The sequence below is a fragment of the Sparus aurata genome, chromosome 6 (genome assembly GCF_900880675.1).
Source record: "Sparus aurata chromosome 6, fSpaAur1.1, whole genome shotgun sequence".
Lineage (NCBI taxonomy): Eukaryota > Metazoa > Chordata > Actinopteri > Spariformes > Sparidae > Sparus > Sparus aurata.
In genome coordinates this window covers 5466390-5488086 of record NC_044192.1, presented here as the reverse complement: position 1 = coordinate 5488086, position 21697 = coordinate 5466390, and the positions used below count along the sequence as shown (strand labels likewise).

Genomic DNA, 21697 nt, shown 5'->3' with positions numbered 1-21697 from the left:
CCAAGGTGTCGGCGTGTAGTTCGATAATAAAGGACACCTTGTTTGCCGGCTGGGGTGAAAGTCTCTGGGCTCCTGCCGTGCGTCCAAGTTGTCAAAAGCGATCCTGCCGACAACGCCACCTGATTTTTCTGGGCTTCCCTCTTCAAAGGTGTCGGCGTGTAGTTCGATAATAAAGGATACTGCGGAGGCAAGGCCGGGTGGAAAATAGAGCGATCTTTATTAAAACAAAATCTAATGCCTTGAGTCCGATCAGAAGCGGCCGTGTTCTGATATTATCAAATCTGAGGACAAAACAACGCCAAAATGCTTGTCCTCTGCTCCATCAAAACCTCAGCCTTTTGCTCTTACGAGGTTTTTCCAAATGCCACCCCCTGTTCCTTCTGTCAGGGCCTTTTTTTAAGAGTCTCGTCTCAAAGTCACCCACTTCTTCTGATTGGTTCCCTTGCCAAATTACTTAACAGAAGAACAAGGAGTTTGATCTGTGCTTAGTCATCTCCTATTATTCGGCATGCAGGTCAAGCTTAGCTAAGCACTTAATCATTTGTTACCTTTGACCCCTTACAGTTGGAAGCTACCTCCTGGACTTCTATTCACACAATGAAAATCAATTGGTCATGATTGAATTCAAACTAAGTGGGTCAGTCATGATTGAATCTAACTTAAGTAAGTCAGAATGTGTTGTCCTCCAGACACCTAAAAAGTACACGGGTCTCAGTAAAAGACAGTAAATCCATGCAGATGCAGACATTCATGCAGAGTTTAACTTTGGTGAATTCAAAGTTAGAGAGTGAGCTTCTAATCGTGGGAACAATAACGCCGACCCTCCCTCGGTTAATTGTCATCCAGCTATGTAATCTCATCCCAGCTAACTCGCATTGGTTGGTCAACTAAAGCCACAGCAGCTCCACAACAAGCAGGCAGTAAGTCACCAAACCTCAAAGTTCGCCTGCTTCATGAGAACATGTCAGACACTCGAGGCTGGAACGAACCGCTCAGTGAACTTCTCAACAAAAGAAACTTAAAGTCAGCCATCTTCAAAACGTTGAACTTCAACAGCTGACCGCTAGAAGAAAGAAGTCTGAGTTTGAGTATGAACGAATACTTTTTACAAGCGAGTCACTATTTGTCTGATATCATGCAGGCGCGGATGTTTACAGACATTGCAATTCACATTCTGGTTTCCACTGTTTGATAGATTGATTGTCTTCAAAATAAGAGCTTTACATTGCACGCCATTGGAGTTTAGAGCTGGGTTCTTAGCGGGGGGCTTTTAATTTGAAAGTAGCGACCGTTAGTAGCTTGCCGCTACAACAACAAGCGGACAACGAAGACAGCTACAGAGACCGAGGAGACGCTAGCATCTCCTGGATCTCAGCGGCTGTCCAGTTGCTCATCTTGACGTCCGCGGATGAAGTGATGGACTGACTGCTGTGATCAGCTGTTTCCTGGTTTTAAAACTCCCCGGCTGTGGGTCGCACAACAGTGCACATCATCGACACCTCCGCCCACCTCACGCAGAGGCCGGCACATCGACAGCTCGGATTTACAGCAATGGAGGCGGAAATAAGTGGTGGACCAAAACAGACCCCCAATATCATGCCTTCTGTCTAAATCTGTGGACCTACCTGCAAAAAGGACGGCCACATTGGCGGCTTGCTGCCCAGTATAAAAACGACTTGTGACTGATTGATTCATTGTGATATGTTATGACGTCCCTGATATGTTTGAAGCATTTGATTCACCTCGTGTCCTCTGACAGGAATCTACGGGCTCATCGTGCTGTTTGCCTGATCAATCATTTTATTTGCACACATTAGATTTTTACTGCTGCTGCTCTCCAATTTTCTTGTTTAAAGTTCATTACATTGCTTTTCATTATCTCTTTAATGTGAAGCAGTTTGTTGGCAATATATTGTTTTTTTTTTCAGAGGCGCCATAAAAAAAAAAAACAATCTTCATCATCATATTACTTTTTATTACAGCCATAATTTGCTTTCCCAGCTGAAAAACGCCGAGGTAGTAACGACGTGTTAAAAGGGTTAAAAGTGTTTGTGTGCGATGAAACTGTAAATCAGCCCAGTGAGGCTGAAACGAGATGGAGAGAGCGAGTAATGACAGAAAAGAGTAGCTGAGTGATACCCATACTGACACACACACACACACGCACACACACACACACACACACACACACACAAGCTGCAGCGGGGTAGAGAGCATCACTTAGCGGCCCCTTAGCTGTCACAGCTTTATCCCACATTACGCACAAACGCACTGACGGAGCCTTATGGGAAATGTACACCAGGATTGCTGTGTGTGTGTGTGTGTGTGTGTGTTGTTCTGAGATAGCAATTAACCTTTCAACCCAGGACACACACACTGAGATACACACACTTTAAAGTAAACTCATTCATATTTTTTTCTTGTATTTTCTGTCTCACACACACACACACACACACACACACACAGCCCTCGCAGCCCTGCAGTGACTGAACATAAAGCAGTCGAGTTCTTCGCACCGGCTCGCTGACAGCTCGTCTCTGGTTCGCTCCGCTGGGGGCGACAGACGGATTGGAAGAAAACACTCCAGCGGGTTTAAAGGCACACTCCGCTCAACTGTGATTTCCCTTCCTCTGCTATTTTATTCCGCAGCAACACTGAGGCGAGCCGGGAGAGGAGGAAAAAGGCATATGTAAACACGGGAGCAGAAACAATGGACGTGATGGTGCTCGGGGATCGTCGGGAAGATGTTTGTGCAGCCACGGCAAGTTCACCGAACCCTGAGTCTGATTGTTACGGAGAGCGCGTCGTCTCAAGACATTAATTAATCAACCGAGTTCAAGGTCTTGTTGCTGTTAGTCCTACGAACTGTGCTCAATTAGCAGGAGATACCCCTTAGATCAGCGTTGATATCAAAGATGTCCGTTCAACTTGTTATTTCCTGTAAAAAATTATTTAAAACGAAAGATTTAAAGATATTTGTGAAGCTACCATGCACAAGTGTGGAAAGGCGGCCGCTGCACAACCACAACACGAAAAATAATCACCAGGTTTGATCGAGAAAACGTGTCATTTCATTTTCCAAACATGCATCAGGACGTTGGTGCATGGATACCAGGCGCGCTTTTGAAAGTAGAGATAATCAATAAGAGCGAAGTAACAAAGAAGTAGTCGTTATGTATTTGAAAATAAGTACAAATCTAATTCCAAAGAAGTTGGAAAGCTGTGTAAAATCAAACAAAACAGTGTAATATTCAGCTGTCGGATTGGAACGGTATTTCTCAAGTGGACCTGCACAAACACTGCAGGATTAGTTTGGTGTGGTATGAAAGAAATCCTCGCTTAACAAAAAAAACATCCTTGAACAAACCGCCTCTCTTCATCCGGTGTGTCTGCTGCTTTGACATTGAGGTTGAAAATGTTTTCTGGAGAAAAACACACTGAGGCAGAAACACTTTAATGCCGGGCTCTGAGTTTTTTAAAAATGTGACTTTTCACCTGCTTCACCCGGAGGGGACGGTCCTGACGACGCCGAGTGTGGCAGGAAGATTAAGACTGCCCGAGGTTTTCTGTAGCCTGCAGGGTCGGTTTCCCCGGAGCTTCGACAGAGAGAGTGTGAAGATTCAAGAGCCTGCTTATCTTTTCCTCAAATAACAGTCACTGAGGACAGAGCTGAAATGATTGGATTGACTAATTAGATTAACAGAAAATAATTAAATAACACTTCTGATAATTGATTTAGCTTTTTTTTAAGCTCAAGTCTTTTCAGCTTCTCAAATATCTTTGGTTTTTAACTGTATTTGAACAAAACCGAGAAGTCACCTGGCTTCTGGGAACCTTTTATAGCTTCATTTGACCGATTAACTGATTTATTAATTCAACCTCTATATTGTAAAAGCATCAGACGCTGTGTGAAACCAAATGCGACATTATGCTCGTATATATCGGCTTGTTCTCTGAATACCAGATGTTGGGAAAGGGTGTCAGTTTTTGTGAAAGTGGGGAATGAAACTCAAAAATCAACTTTTACTACAAACAGTTGTAGTTTGGGACTTTTACTTTCAAGCCTCTTGCCAAACAAGTCCACACACGGTTGATGAAGCCTATCAGCATCTTTATTCATACCGGAATTTCTTGGAAATTCCGTACATCAAGGTCATTTATCAGAGCTGAAGAGGGCGGAGCAGCAGCTACAACAACTCGGAGAATAGGTGAAGAAAACCTTGTAAACATTCAAGAAAAGCTTTGTAAAGCTCCACAATAACAAAAAAGGAAGCTTGACCTTCAGAGGAAAGATTTGAATAGTGTTCCCGTGGGTGGTGAAGGATTTGGGCGAGCTCACCTGTGGACATTCAACCTGCGCGCACGTCAGCTGTGTTTGTGTAATTACTCTCGCAGCAGTTCTGCGCTGCAGGTTTAAACTACTTGAATGCAAAGCACCAGTGGAGCCGTATGCAAATCAGCCTTAAATCCCTTGAACTTTAAAAAAAACAGCCTTCATTTGTCTACCACAATCACGTGTTCGTTCCCGTCTTTGTAAGCTACATTTCATGCTGCGTTACGTGGACTCACCCAGCGTCTGGCCGGCCAACACCCTGCCGTTCTCCCCGATCACGGCCCCCCTGGCGTGCCTTTCGCTGGCGTACTGGACGAAAGCGTAACCCTTGTGCACGGAGCAGCCCAGCACCCGGCCATACTTGGAGAAGATGCTCTCCACGTCCGACTTCTTCACCACCGCCGTGTTCAGGTTGCCGATGAACACCCTGGAGTTGATGGACTTGGGATCTGTCTTGTTGGTCACATTACTGGTCTGGACCTTCAGCAGCGACATGCTGGAGATGCGGGCGGAGGAAGCAGCTGACGAATGGATGGATCGGGAGGCTGAGACGAGGAGAGACGCGGGGATCTGGGGAGAACGAAAGAAAACACAACGCTGGGTTTTTAGTAACAGCAGAGAGATAATGGAGGACAGCTGCAGCTCACCACCTTGCTGACTGACACATGTGAGACTTATATAAAAAATATCTAAACTTCATTGAGCAAACAAGTGTTCATTCATTCTCCAAACAAGCAGCAAGGCCATGGCGCCCGTCAGAAGTCGTGCTGCTGTTGGAAGAGAAAGAAGAACAGAGTCGAGCGTACTTCTTCTTGTAAAGTTAACTCAGTTCATAGAATAACAAGGCTGTTGTTAGGTAGTTAAAAAGTAATGTTACATGTCAACAAATTACGTGTTACTCAATCTGAGGGTCGTGCATCCTCCGTAAAAACCTCCAAAGCAAAGTAAAGGATGATTTGTGTTCTTGTTTGTCAGTGAAAGTTGTTCTTTTTTCTCACTTCTTGCAGCTGAAACAGACTGAAACCAACTAACAAAATAAATACGTCATTGCACAGCGGAGCAGCCTCGTGGGTGTTGGAACATTGATTCCTTTTTGTTTAATTAATGTGCAATCAAATGATGTGCAGACATGATCCCGTAGTTAAAAACAAAACACTTAATTAATGCGGTACCAGTTAATCCGCCCACCACACTCCAAACCCTCCACAATCAGCTGCATTGTCACTTTGCAAATACAAATACTGCCAGTGGCTCCCAGCTACACACCGCGAAGATCGAGTCTATGAAACATGAAGTAAAAACAGCTTATTATCATCAGAACAACAACCATCGAGGTCAAGTGTGAGCGCAGCCGCCCGTATCTTTGTTTCTTATCAGGCAGTGACCTCTAGTGGTCGTTGTTGTTATTACAGCAACAAAGGAGGAAGTCAGGAGAAGTAGTAGTTCTTGTAGTTATACTAACTGAAGCTAAACAAGTAGCGCGGCTATTTTACGTCAAACCACAACTTCGTCCTGAACCTAACCAAAGTGTGAGCGTGCAGTGAAGGTCTGGTGTGTCTGTTGCTGATACGCTGATGTTGTTTTGGGAGTGGTGGGCAATCGCCAGTCGTTTGGGTACAAGGATGTGTTGGGTAAAAACCGAAAGAGCTTTAAAACAAAGCCCCCAAAACACTCATTTCCATCATCAGAAAAATACTGAATATTAAATCTAATGAAATAATAACAGAGCTAACATTGCTGAGACTTAAAGACTGTTGGCGCTGACGAAACCCATGTATCTTGTTAGAAGCTCTGCAGATGTGTTATCAATATGACCTTTGATCAAAAGTTCTGCATTGATGCAAAAGCAGGAACAGTTTGGAATAAACATTTTTTTTTATCTCACCATTAGTGAATCTAATCAAGAACATTTACTCAAGTTTAACTACTTGTAAAGTAGGCAATTTCCAATGTCCGCTACTTTACACTTCCACTGCGCTACATTTTGAAGGCAAACATTGTGCTCCAATGTATTTATTTTCTATCTTTAGATAGTTATATTGCAGATTACTTGCATCTAAAGTATCATATAGTGTCTGTCGTTCTACCTCTTTAGAACTACTTGGACAAGTTTGGAAATCAAAATAGAGGGTTTTTTTGTGTCTCACAGGAAGTCATGCTGCCCTGCAAAAACTTAAAAAACAAAGATGTAAACAGAATGACTGTTTCGTTAAAAAAACACTTCAACAACTTTTAAACCAAAGAGCTTTAAAAGAAGAAGAACCAATGAATTATTGAAGTTTTTAAATCAGCACTGAAGGACAGAGTTTCAAAGCAGAGACACAAAACACCCCAAAAACTGAAGTACCATTGAGTTTTTATTCCGAATAGGGATGATTCATAACGCAGTGCTTCAAGAACATCTCGAGTCAAAAGAAGAAGAGCAACAACAACCAACAAGTTTGCTCAGATCCGCTGAGTTGCAGCAGACCAAACGACCGCTGCTTCGTCACATGAGACGAGCTCAATCGATCGCAGAGCGCAGATTTGAAAAGCAAATGTGGTTTTATCCTCCTCCTCGCTGTGCCCGTTCCCTCCATCCATAAAACTAACGAACACAAGCTGAGACGACGGGAGGGAGAAGGAAAGGATGGAGGAGAGGAGCGAAGGAGGAGAGGATGGTGAGCACTGGCAGGAAGTTTAAACTAAGGAATGACACGGGAGGTTAAATCTAATTCAATTTAAAAATGAATTAACACAAGTAATTAAATTATGATAACAAAGGTTATGTTACTCTCTAAATGACTTTCATACCCTTAAGTCACAGCTTGAGATTTCACAGATGGAATGAATACTGAATGACGCCCACGTTATTGGTTCCCGACCGTTCGACTTGTGATCTCTCTCTCTTAAAGTGAAGTTTGATCTACTCTCTGATCTTCATGCTGACATCGGCTGTAAAGCAAAGATTGACTCTCCTGTCAGAGAAATGAATCTTGGTAATGTGTGCATTTACATTTCCTGCTTGAAAATAACTTGAACCCTCGAATACATTGCGTCTTCATTAGGGCCAAGACCTTTGTTACCTTTGTTACCTTTGTTACCTTTGTTACCTTTGCTGAGAAATACAGTGTGCAAAGACCGAAAGTCAAGGACTTACTGATGCACTATAAACTTAAATTGTTAAGAAATCTTTAATGACAGATTTGACATGTGTTGTGTGTTTGTTATTGTTAGTAATCCATTATGAATTTTGACATAGAGCCTTGAGACAATCCAAAGTTTAACCGCACCGTGATTTGATGACCGTTCGAGGTTCGAGTCGCGAGTTTGGCGTCACGCTCGTCGCCCTCTTGTTTTTTGGACCATACTGGATAAGGAGGGCGGAGCTGGGAGGAAATTCTGACTTTATCTGACTGCGAACCCGAGGAGACGCCATGGTTGTGACTTTAAAATCACCAGGTAGCCACGTACTTGAGCTTCCCCCCCGTTTGTCGTCTATAATACTCAAAAAAGGACCGTAATTTACAAAGTGAACATCGTGCTGTATTGAAAAAGACTTGAAAGTAGCTGCTGTGCAACTGTTTACTGAGGTAATAAATCAAGTGAGAATCAGGGTCATTTTTAAGCAAAACTTATACTAAGATTCACTTTTGATTGCTGAGATGCTGAGGAGATTTTGAACCTCTCTGAGGCGATATATAAAAGCTTTTTCTCTTGTGAATACTTCTGTTCTCAGGGCCGAGCGAACAGTCGAGGTAACAATGTGAGCTCTGGCTGCTACAAACCACAGGATGCACATTCAGTGGCCGGAAGCAGGATTGACCACAGCGATCTCGAACAAGGAACATAATGCACAGATGAAGGTCTGACGCTCGACTCTCAGACCTTCACAGCGGCCGTAAATCTCCAGGGGATTACGTCTCACTTGAAAACACATTTCATCACTGATTCGTTTCATACTCGGATATAAACTCGGCACTTACAGAAAGCTGAGAGAGAGTCATGTAAATGAGTGAATGACTCATCTAAAACATCTGAGCGTACAGTAGTGGGAGTGAAGTCTGACAGATGAGTCAGCCGAGCGCAGATGGAACCAAGCAGTGATTTGTTGTTCTGTCAACATTGTCGTGAAGCAGAGAGACGTCAGGAGACAGACAACAGCTCCCGAGTGTTACAGCAGACACACACACACACACACACACACACACACACACATACACACACAAGCAGACTGGTTAGAAGACGTCTCCCAACAAGTAATGACACATCCAGGTGTAGCCGCCTGTATCGACAAATGTTACTCATTTTTTTTGGCTTTTCAACTCTTATTTTTTCCACTTTATCACTGAAATGAGTCCCTGTGACATAAACACTCTCTGACTTTGAGAAGATAACTGCTTATGGCTTCTTTCCAAAGTCCAACCTGACCAGCCAGAACTAAAGATGGATAATTTGCCAAACCAATCAATTTGACGGCACGACTCTTTAACGCGAACAAACTGACCTGATTCAACGTTTCACTTCTCTCTTGTTCGTTCTTCCATTCTCACAGACGAGTTGCTGTGTTGTTCACTGTTTAGTTATCAGAGTGGTGAAGAGGACTGAGAGCCAGCCAATCATATGCTGAGTCCAGGACACTGTTGTTGGATTTTAGCCAATGAGAAACAGGGAAGCCCAGCAACAGAAACATTTCATTTTGTTCGTAGCTCATCGTTCTCGTTCAGTCAGTCACCCTTCAATACATGTAAATTTAATGTGAAGGCGAATATACACATTATCCACTGTTGTGTTGTCTAAAAGTACACATAATCATGAAGTTGCAGCTACAAGTTGAACTACAGTGTTATGTTGACTGTTAGCGCGATCGATTGAGAACGAGGAGCTGAGAGCTGTGCATTACATGATTCACCGCTGAACGACGTTGTACCGGAAACACGAACAATATGACCGGATCTTCCTGCCTAACTGACCGGGAACATGAGCAGGAACACCTCAGAGACGTAGAAAAGTCAGGATAAACGCCAAACTAAACCAGTTTGGACTAGCGCGGATTAGCTCGGGTTACTAATGTCTGGTCGCATTAACAACAACAACAACAAATGGGACTCGATACCACAACATCTCGGCTCAGAGGACCGTGATCCGATCCGACAGAGTGCAGGGCTACAGCAGGACGAGGAGAAGCGGACTCTGTGTTTACTTCATCGATGCTTGATGGCCAAAGAGCCCTAATCAAATGTCTGCAAATCTAATTTTAGTATAAGGTATCTGCTGGTGTCTGAACTCTTCTTTCTCTTTGTTTTCTGTTGCAACAACCACATGTTGGCATGTTTCTGCCTCCTGTCAGACGGTGGAACGGTGTGAAACCAATGGCAGGTCTGCTTCTATACGTACGTGTGCATGAAACGAGCCAAACTGGGATGAACTCGTAGGAAAACAACAAAGTACACAGTAAAACTCCTCAAAGGGAACACTTAACCAAGAGGGAGTAACCTAAATTACACAGAGGGCGACACTTCCTTAGTCACAGCTAATTGCTTCAGTAAAGTCCTTGAAAATTATTATAACACTGGGAAATTAGCCCTCGAGCTGAAAGGAGAAACTGCATCAGCCGTATCAAAAGCAGTTTAACGAGCAACACTCGCTTTTTATTTCATTCTGTTTTAATCCTCAGTTTCATTATGTCACCGGAGGATCACCGTCTCTTACCACCCCTTTTTTTTTGCTAAGCAACTCTGAAACTGACATGAAATTGAACTCAAGCAGAAGCACACTTGCATAAACCGCTATACATCACAGCACATCTCCAGGCAGCTGAAGGAAAGACTCTGCAGAAACTACGACCAGAGCATACAAATGACCGATACAAGTGATTCGTGCAAGTATGAATCCATGCAAAGAACATTTAATACCAAACAAAATAAAGTTAATGTTGAAATTAAAGCAATTCAACAGACGCAGGGATGTTCTTCTGATGTAAAGCTTTGAGGACCAAACATGTAGTTTTGCCAAAAAAGTTAAAATTGTGCTCCTGTGTAAAATATCATTTTCCCCTTCGTTAGAACTATGGTACACGAACCGGCCCAAACTGTGAAAAACAAACTCAGAACCCAGAACCGGGAGTGGGTGGACACGTGTCCGTTCACAGTCTGTCTCACCGTCTCATTAGAAATATCCAGCAGTGAGTCTCAGTTCCAGGAGGGAAGAAATGTTTATGATTCAGCACAGACTGCTGACTGTATGTGTGTGTGTGTGTGTGTGTGTGTCTGTCTGTGTGAGTGTGTGTGTGCGAGTGTGTGTGTGTGTCTGTCTGTGTGAGTGTGTGTGTGCGCGAGTGTGTGTGTGTGTGTGAGTGTTTTGCAGGAAAGAGGAGCTTTTTCCTTTCAGTCCTGCAGAGTTAAAAGGTTGAAAAGTCCAGTTAAAGAAACTTTCTGTGTGTGTGTGTGTGTTTGTATCCGTGTGTGTGTGTGTATCTGTGTGTATGTGTGTTTGATTTGATGCTCTCTGGTCCTTTTCTAGCTGACCTTCCCAGTGACAGAGCCATCTTAAACCTAATTGGTTAAACTCTAATGAATCAAATTGAGGCTTTGCCCCGAGGGACCTGTGTTTGAGTGTGTGTGTGTGTGTGAGAGTGTGTGTGTACATTTACCAGAAAACAGAAGAGTGTTGATCCAGCAAATCCAATATATGTGTGTGTGTGTGTGTGTGTGTGCAGGGTGAGTAAAGGTTTGTACGTGTTTTCCAATTTCTTTGTCTCCGTGTGCAGCAGACAGGCTTTTACCAAGAGAAGGACAAAAAAAGGCTTACATGGTGCAGAATTCATGCACACACACACACGCACACACACACACACGCACAGACAGACACACACACACACACAGGAAGTTGCTGACTGGACTCGTCTTGTTTCTGCAACATGTTCTCACTCCCAACCCTTCACAGTACGACGCTCTGCTGCTTCCTCCAGCTTCACTTCTGCACGGCTTCACGGTCAACATACCTAATTTGCAACATCCACTTGGACTTTCAAAATAAAATAAAGCTTCCCTGACAAAGATTTTACACATTACGACGTATTACAACTTCTGGACTGTTCGGTAAAGGCACACAAACGTCATGCTTAGGAAACAATCTTGCTTTCAGTTGAATTAACTAAGTTTCTTCCTACTTCTGCTGCTACTGGAGTAAAAGAAGACTTCAAGTTATCTAAGTTGGTTACCACACTTCCTCCGGGGGTTCGATCCTCGCTCCCCGGGAGGAAACATACAGAAATGACTCCAGGCGTCAAACTTTGCGGCATACGCTCGATGACTAGGCTGCTGTTTTTTTTTTCCATATTTGAAGTGAGAGCGGTTGAAGTTCTGCTGGCTGTTCTGTGTGAGCGAGTCATTCATAAAGGTTATTTACATACATTTATTGTAGCAGTTATGACTCTTTGTGGGTGGATGTTCTTTCAGGAAATGTCACAGTTCTGCTTCATATAAAGCTCTTCACATTAGCATAAGAGGGGATACAAACAGAATCTAAGCCGGGGATGAAAAGGCTCTCGGTATTGATCGAGCTTTAGATCTAGATGAGCGCTACATATTATTGAAAAGCAGTTTTTTTTCATAGAAATCTGCCTTTGGTGGGAACAGAGGAACACTTCCTGTGTGTACACAGTGATGATGTCATGCTCTGTAAGCAAATTGGCAGTCAAAGCTTCCTCGTTTAAGGGTTTTATGGTGTGATGATACACGCATACATTAGCATAAAGAGGGATAAAGCTTATAAGCCCTGCAAATGAATCAGAACGCTGACTTTGTGGTTTTAATGTAAATTCTGGCTTTTAAACTCAAAAGAGCTTCAGATCATATTTGTCTTTTTATCTTCAGTTGCAAACAAATGAACAAAAATCACGATGTTTAAAGATAAAGAGTTCTTCTTCATTACAAACAACATGACATGAAATGAGGTCATTAACCTCTGCACGATAAGCATCCAAAGAAATTATTAATTATTATCAGACTATAACTATAATGCATCAATTAAACATAAACCAGCCGTGATGGCGATCATTTAAAGTGATCCTAAAGGAGTTATTGATAACTACTGATTTTATCTCATCACCTTCCACTGCATTGTTTATTATTAGCTAATGTTGCTAATGCTAGCTCACGTAAAAGACATTCTTAGTTTTTTTTTTCACAAACTTACTATCGCCTGACAAACCTTGACACAGATATAAACAAATAAATCATTGTGGACCCGACAAAATGTTTAAAATGATTGATTCCCAAACATAATTGTGTTTTTTTTTCCAGCACCTTTCTCGCTCTGTAGATGTATTACTTTGAAATTGTGCTTTAATAATTCAAAACTTTAATAAAGCTCTCACAGCTGCTTACGAATCTTAAAAATAAAAAAGTCATCAACAAAAACAAACAATCAATCAAACCTACAACATGTAATTTTTCACTGTTTTTGTTATTTAAATGAAAAGTTAATTAACTGATGATGACAATTTCAGTCACTGAATCTGCAGAGAAAAGAAGAACCTGCACACATTCTCTCAAACATAAAATAATCCAAAGAATTCAAAATTCTAACACCGATTGGCTGAAGCAGCGTCGTGACCCGACACCCTGCACGCAGATAAAAACCAATCAGCTGAAGTGCCCTTGAGCAAATCACTAAAACCCTGCCAGTTGAAGCTGACCTTCTGGACTTCGGTGAAGTTGACCCAAATCACACTGCAGATAGATGTTGAACCCTCTTTACTCCCTGCGAGTGTGTGTGTGTGTGTGTGTGTGTGTGTGTGTGTGTGTGTGTGTGTGTGTGTTTAAGATTAGCATTCAGATAAAGCTCTCCAGGTTCAACCACTTATATGCATTAACATTTCTACCTTCTGAGTCCTGCTCTGAGCGGAGAGCTCGCAGCTTCACGGACCGACTTTACACTCAAATGAGCTTTTATTTCCTGGGTTTTAAATTGAAATTAAAGCAAAACTCTCAGCAAAATAAATCCTTGGCTTTTTTTGTGAATGTACCCGAGTCAAACCTTCGTGTAAAAGCATAATTACGACGAAATTGGCACTTTTAAGATTTACCGTATTTTCGTTCTCAGGTGAAACTAATTTTCAATGGGAATGCTACAGGCACTTTTACGATAGCATCAAAATCTCTATTTTTAAAACACTAAGAAGGCTCGACACAACATGAAACTTTGCTGGTAGTATCACCAGGGTCTCTACACATGAACACGAGCATTGAGAACATTGTTTGTGTACACAGAGTTTACTAAAAAGAAGGTGTTTGAACAACTCACGTTAGCAGTAGCTTGTTCCGCTCACCGCCGTCCTGCCAGTGGAGAAGTGTCGATCTCAGAATGTGACGTAACCTGGAGGACAGTTAAGGTGGAACTACTGTCTTCCAGCAACAACTATCCACGCAAGATCTCACGTGACTTTTCCGGCTTTTGATTTTAGTATTGTTTCTTATATGAGGCTCCTTTTTCAACTTCAAGGTCGATATTGTTTTTCACTAACGACAAAACAACAAATTATCCTGTATTTACATGGAACTAAGCTTTAGGAGCGTTCCACCTTAACTGTCCTCCAGGTTACATCACATTCTGAGATCGACACTTCTCCACTGCCATGACGGCGGCGAGAGGAACAAGCTACTGCTAACGTGAGTTGTTCAAAAACCTTCTTTTTAGTAAACTCTGTGTACACAAACAATGTTCTCAATGCTCGTGTTCATGTGTAGAGACCCTGGTGATACTACCAGCAAAGTTTCATGTTGTGTCGAGCCTTCTTAGTGTTTTAAAAATAGAGATTTTGATGCTATCGTAAAAGTGCCCGTAGCACTCCCATTGAAAATGAGTTTGACCCGAAAACCAAAATACGGTAAATCTTAAAAGTGCCTCTTTCGTCGTAATTATGCTTTTACACAAAGGTTTGACTCGGGTACATTCACAAAAAAAGCCTAGGTTGCATTTTGGCGAGAGTTTCCCTTTAAACTGCAGACACACACACACACACACACACTCATCTGCAGGCAGCCCTCTGTCTGTGACTCTGTGTATGCAGGATTAGCAATTAGAGCTAAACCCCATAAAGGAAACTGTGGTGTGATTATACAGATTATACAGATGCAGACCTGGAAATATCACGCTGCAACACGTGAGCGTCATGGCAGAGTTGACACAGAGATCATTAAAAGTCAGAGATTATATCTTGGAACTGATCTCAGCTCTGAGACGTTCATTATTTTGCTCTGGCAGATTTGAAAATAAACAGTAACATTTGGCCATGACAGCGTTTTAATTACAAACCTTTCAAAAACTCATTTGAATCCACACTAGGCTCTTTAATTCGGACATCATCATAAAAGTTTATGAACCTACAATTAAGCTTCACATTTAAACTAATGAATTGCGGGGCCTGCTGACAGATCTCCGCTAATTCAATTCAGCATTAAGAGTCAGCTGATGCCGACGGTAATCCAGACACGTTCAACAAATATTATTTTACCATTTTGTTCTGTTGCCGCAGCACAAAGAGAAAGTGAAACACCTTCCAAACGGATTCAGTGCTGAGTCAACCTAGGTGAATATTCAATACCCCAATCACCAGAATAAATGTTGACAAAGTCACTTTCTGTTGAAACTTTCTGTTTCTTCATATTGTAACAACCTTGTGCTCATGTTTTGGTTGGGTTCAGGCATAAAAACCACCTGAACTTTTGGCTTAAAATACCAGAAACACGTCTGATGAGGTCCTGTGAATGTTCGAGTCGCTCGAACATTCACAGGACCTCATCAGACGTGTTTCTGGTGACTAAAACATGTATTTTAAGTCAAAACAACCAAAACATCAACTGTTTTTCATGCCACAAACACGGATGCAGATGGCCGACATCCGGTAATAAGAAAATCTGAGCTTTCGTCACCAAAAGCACGGCTGGAAATTGTCCTGAGTTGATCAAAATCTCTAACTCCACCAGTGCCTCAACGTGAAAGCCTTCCAACTGTATAACTGAGCTGTAACGCTGCATGAATTCAGCCTTTGTGAAACTGTGTTCACACTGTAAGACAAAACCTCTCCGCGGCTCATAACCGAGCATACGTCGTGATATCCTACATACATATTCAGAGGAGAGATGAGGCTGTGAATGCTCGTCCTACACTCTCCTGCTCTCCGTTCGCTCCCTGCGGTGTTGTTTCAATCTCTCTGTTTTGCTTTATGTTTAAGTTATGTTAAACGCGGGAACACTAAAGAGATATACTTACCTTTCACATACTGCCTGCTACGTGCAGAATAATAATGAAGCAGAGTTTGGAAAATTGCAAAGAAAATCACAAGATCAACAGCTGTAGTTTGTGCCAGTGTTGCATATCTTTTTTTTTTTTTTTTACAGCTGTTACTACAGATTTGTACCATATAACAACTTTCCCAACACTTTTGTATCCACTTTGTAAAGCTCATTTTGATATACACAATGATCAGTTTGCAGATGACCAATGGCTAAATGCTCACAGAGGATTTGAACTTCAAGGTATTTGAGACATTTCTGTGGACCTGGAGATGATTTTTTTATCGTAATGTTTATGTGTTGTCTGGCCATCTGATATCTCAGAAAAGGAGGAAGGATTTTCAGGGAGTTTCTTCAGCCTCGACACACCAATGGATATTTTTGTGTCAGCCAAACTGGGTGTTTTATTGAGACCGCCACACACCACCCAGACTCAGGGCGTTTTCACACCTGCCTTGTTTAGTTCGGTTGAATCGAACCCTGGAGCGTTTACCCCCTTGGTGCACTTCGTTTGGGAAGGTGTGAACACATCAAACGCACTCGGGTGCGGACCAAAACAACCGGACCGAGACCTTGTTGAAGAGGTGGTCTCGGTCCGGTTCCAAACAAACTCTGGTACAGTTCGTTTGTGGTGAGAACATGATCCAAACTCGATCCGACACAACTGCAGGAAGCATCAGTGCTTAACCCCGAATTTCCACTGGATAGTGTCCGCTGCGTTACGGCCTGATCAGGTGTTTTGCTCCGCCGTCCAGTAACCCCCGGTTGCGTTTTGAGTCGGACACGGTGCAGTACGGTAGGCAGCTGGCGTCGCGAGGCCAAGGAGTTCCCGCGATAATCACATGATCACTCGCTACCGCAGTTATAGGTCTGTGTCATAAAAACAACAACACGAAGTGTACCCGACCGAAGGATCAGAAGAAGAGCTTGTGTTTGTCTCTTTTTTGAGATTTGTGTGCTGGTGTAAACACGGAGTGTTTTATTTTGAAAAGTAACCGGATGTCAAATTGTTGTTGTTTCAGCACTTGACTTCCTGTCTGCTCGATGCTAAATTCAGCTGAATTGCTGCCTCGTTTTCGAAATTTACACCAATTAGAGAACAGTTTCCTCACGCATCACACATTTTGGTCCACTTGTAAATGCTGCTGTGTGAACACAAACCAAACTCGAGGCAATATGCAACATTGTAACAAGTTGGTCCCTGATTCGGACCAGAGCAAACAAACTATAGGTGTGAAAACGCCCTCAAACCAACAGCCAACTCCCTTTGTCCGACCACTCCGTTGTCTCTTGTCTGACCCGTTCGGCAAAAAAGTTGCAACGATGACGGCTGCAGACTCCACAGCAGCGTGTACGTTCTGCGCTTGCACAAGATGCAATAAGTCTCCTTAACATCGGGTGGTGCTAGTCTCATGCCAGTAATCCAAAACATGAAAACAGGAAATGACGGAACAGAGTGCATAGAAAAACAAAGCGCACACCACAGAGTTCAGTAGCGTACACAGAATTCTGCCCCTCTCACACACCGCGCTGATTCGCTAGCACGCCACCAATCAGGGTATCCAATGGCTCAGACAGCCAACAGCCAACCTTCTCAGACTTCGCAAGTTGAATCGGAGCAGACGCTGTCTTCCCAAACTTGTCCGAATCTCCCCAAACGCTTCAGATGGCCAACAGTTGGCCCGGTGTGTTTCAGGCGCCTTGGAGACGGTTCCAGACATGTGGCGCCCGAAACAAACTAAATTTTCTGTGGGAAGTTTGAGCATCTCCATCCGTTGATCGTGGCGACCAAAACAGGTATGTTTAGCCACACCATGTTGTTCTCCTCACCCTAACCAAGAGGTTTTTGTGCCTTAATGTAAATCTAAAGTTGCACAATAAAGAAACATCCAGCTGTAACTTCTCTGTGGTTATGCAGAAACGCACAACTAACATTTATCCTGGCGATTAGATTGTAGTTGAGACGGCAACTGGACCTCATGTGTCACATGTAATGCTATGCAGGCAGACAGAGGATAAAGAAGAGGCGTCTTCCCGTGATGTGAATCAGGAGATAGATACTCTGACCAGATACTGATCATGTGCATCAGTAAAAGGCTGTCAGGAGGCTGCTGGTGAGCTGAGAGGGGCTGTTGCTCAGCAGGGACACGATTATGTGAAGTACATCATAAAAAAAAAGTCGAGTTTTCAGCCTGGAAGACAAGAAGTGACTCCTCCCTAAGCGAGACAAGGTCATTCCACCGCAGAGGAGCCGGCAGGGACAAACACTTCATAATAATAAATAGAGCAGATGAGACAGAAGCAGCTTTGGGATTAGAGCCACTTACATGAACTTTGCTTGCAAAACAAGGCGGTAATACGGCGATGGAGGGAATCATTGTGGGGCCCCACGGTCAATATTCCCACAGCCAATAACGAGGACGTTATATCACCGAGAATCTGATTCATTCACATACAGCGCCGACCTTTAAAAACTGTGAGATAGCTTCTACATCCTTGGAGGGGTTGTTGAGTTTCACTTTCTCTGGAAAGGCAGAGCTGGTCTGACCCGGTGATAAAATAAACAAGTGGCAGGCGAACAGAAAATCCTTCAGAATATGATTATAAGAATCAAATAAAGGCCTGAAAATGTCAAGTGATCTGGCGTGAATCAGTAACGCTGAAATAAAAAAGGTTACAGTCTCCTTTCTGCAATCTCTCTTTAAAGTGATGAGCTTGTTTGGACTCATGTTTAAACTGCACCTTTAAAGGGACAGTTTGTAATATATCAAGTATTTAGCGCCATCTAGCTGTGAGGTTCAACACTGCAACACTCCTTTGCTCACCCCTCCCGTTCTGAAGACGTTGGAGACGTTCCGGAAGCTACGGTGGCCCTGACGGACAAGAAACTCATTTTCAAAATATGGACTCTTTCCCAACAGTGTCGAGTATTTCTACTGATTCAAGTAATGAGGTAAAGATGTAGTTAGTTATTAAGGCTATAAAACTAGAGGTTCCCTCTCAGTTCCGCAGTCAAGCTAGCTCTGAGCGAAAAGCGTTTAGCCTTACTACGTAGTACCACGTAGTGCTTTGTGTCCCTCTCGGCAGTCCGTAGTTTTTTTAAAACCGGAAAGACATGGCGGCCTCCATAGAGCTTGCCCATGCTATGTATATTCAGAGGATAAGTCAGATTGTTGGCAGAGGTAATTGTATACCAATGAGGACTTACTTATGAACGAAGACGTTGATTTGAGTTAATAAATTACTTAAATCATTACACACTGCTCCTTTAACGCAGAATGTAGACGTGTTAGTGAGTCCTTCTCGATCAGGGAGTCAGACCGCGGTGCTGGTTTTTTTTGGACACGGTGAACGATTGACAAACTGGAGTCGGACCCTGCCAGCCGGAGTGTGTTGAGCTGGAGCAGCTCTCGCCTGGACGCCTCCCGTTCGGTGTCGCGCGTCAAAACGAAGACGTGTACCATTCTGCCCATTCAGAGCGGCGGCACAGAGGAGGACCGATCCCAACTGCCAAGAACACGGCCCTGTTCAACACCCTGTTCAGACGACGCGGTGCGCGAGCCAGCGAGAGAGGAGAGAAAAGGGAGGGAGGGAGTCAATGTGCTTGGCAGAGATAAGAAGACAGACCTGGACAAATGTTGGTACAACAAGGAAACAAATTTCTTCGCCAAGGAAATGAGAAATGAGGGAGAGACTAATTTAGAGACACGGCGCAATTCGTCTTCAGTTGTTGTCATGGCGTTAGCGTGTAATGCCGAATATGTGACCTTCAATTAGAGACAAACACACACACACACGTTTCAGTTTCTTTCCAGGTCCAACATGACAAAGCTCCTGTGCAAAAATGACAGATCAATAAAAAATGTTTCTTTCCCAGTTTGTTGTGGAGGGATCTGATCCTCAAGGAGCTACGACACCTTCCAACACTATAATGATGAACTGAGAGCCAAACTTTGTTACCTGATATCAGTGTTAGAGCTCAACAATGGTCAATTCATGACCAGCACACGGGTGTCACTGCTTTGTGACGCGAGAACAAGCCTGCAATACCCAGATGGGAGAATTTCCCCCCAGTAACACATGGGTAATGTTTGGAAAAGGCGTCTGTGGCTCAGGGGAAGAGCCAGTGTCTTGTTAATTTAAAGGTCGCCGGTTCAATCCCCCTGGTCTGCATGTTAAAGTGTCCTTGGGCAAGATATGGAACTCCGCTTTGGACAAAAGTGTCCTAAATAAATGCCCTAAATCTCCTAAAAAGAGCTGTCCTAATGGGATACAAACCTTTACTTTACACTTTCACCACAACAACTTGCTCTGATGGTCCACGAGCGACGTTAATTATAATGTTCCAGCAGCAGGTGACACAAACACATAATTGGTCGGCTGCAGTAAAGTTCCTGGAACTGTATTAATTATAATGCTCAGGGAGCAAACACCAACACGGCGACATCAGATAAACAGTTCGAGGACACAGCTGGAGGAGCATCACCGCTCGGTTCATGAACTCCACCTGGATGGAGCTCAGTTTACACCTCCTGGCTCGGGAGCAACAAGCTCTCTCCTCCAACTCCCACAATACATTTGCAGTAATCTGTATTTTCTCCCCCCCTGCTGGTGTAATGTCCTGGCAGCACGGTGTTGTTTGAGGCACAAAGCAACATAATAGGCTGTTTAATATACAACATAGCATAACAAGATTTTTTCTTATTATTTCAGGGTAATCAGATGCTTTATTTTACAGGATCCTGCTGTTTAATATACGAACAATTACTGCTAATCTGTGTGCTGTTCCTGTGGCAACCATGAACATGCAGCAGGATGTTTGTACGTACTCGACCACCTCCGCGTGACATCAGGTTGCTGTTCTCCAAAAGTTTATTCTTGTTTCTTCTTCAAGCTGCCTCGTAAAAACACCAGGATACAACGTCGTTTTGATAAAATCTCAGATCTCGGCGCGATCGCATGGAGAAGGAGTGAGTACGCATCACTCTCTCGGAAAGCATCGGCTCAAGGACAACACGTGTGAAATTAATGCATAAATTCATGTCGTACATTAAACTTTCACACACCTACACACACACACACACACACACACACAGCACTCCTTTTGTTGCTACTTGAAATTCTTTTAAACCCTCATTTCCACTCTGATCCATTCGTGTTGCCCAAGACCCTCAGACACACACACACACATTGCTTGAGGTAACAGCTGTAGCAAAAGGATAAACTCAGATCCATGAAACGCACACAGACATGCGCGCACACACACACACACACACACAGTTTTCTTGGCTTGATGCATAACTGAAGAGCCGAGCTGGAAGCCCTGGAGCAAGGCTGCAGGCTGGGCTGGCACACACAAACGCACACGCACACACCAGACTCACACAAACACATACACACACTCTCACACCAGACACACATGACAGCATCCTCAAATCCACGTGGAAAAATCCACCAACAAACACAAACCGAAATCAAACACATCAAGAGTCTGACTCAAGGAACTGGAAGTGATAAGAGGACACACACACACACACACACACACACACACACACACACACTATGGCCTGGTTTGGGTCATGATAATAATAAGCTGTCTCAAATAGCATAACTGCTTTATGTGTGTGTGTTGAAGAGACATCACATATTTTAATAATACTAATTGATAGATTTGAAGAGATCCTTTTGAGTTTACTTTTACCAATAAATAGTAAAAAAAAAAAAAACCTACTCTCACATCCTCTCCGTCTCTACTCGTCTTTGTCTGCATCTTTTGGTCCTTTTTTATCTGCTCTCTCCTCACCATCACCATCATCATCCCCTCGTCCTTCCCTCTCTCTCTCTCTCTGAATGAGCCAGCTGAGTGCTGCCACTTCACATCCCTGCAGCCTACGAGTCCTCTTCGTCTATTAACACTGAGATTTGGTGAACTGAGCAGAGAAATGTGGCTTTAGAGTCCAGAGACAGAGAGAGAGAGGGGGGACGTGAGACCATCCATCCATCCCTCCATCTGTTGCTATAGTAACAGCTTGTAGTTAGTCTCTATAGAAACGTGCCTGAGTGAATGAGATTAAACCGACGTACA

General features: G+C 43.3%; 1 protein-coding gene across 4 annotated transcripts in view; it reads right to left on the bottom strand.

The window, feature by feature from the left end:
• The window catches only part of raly (RALY heterogeneous nuclear ribonucleoprotein), a 139441-nt gene that overhangs the window by 45920 nt on the left and 71824 nt on the right, over window positions 1-21697 (bottom strand). For all 4 annotated transcript variants that reach the window (XM_030421226.1, XM_030421225.1, XM_030421223.1 and 1 more), the window contains exon 2: window positions 4570-4903. In XM_030421226.1, the coding sequence (XP_030277086.1) occupies window positions 4570-4828 (259 nt within the window). In that variant the 5' untranslated portion in view covers window positions 4829-4903. The remainder of the gene's footprint in view (window positions 1-4569; window positions 4904-21697) is intronic.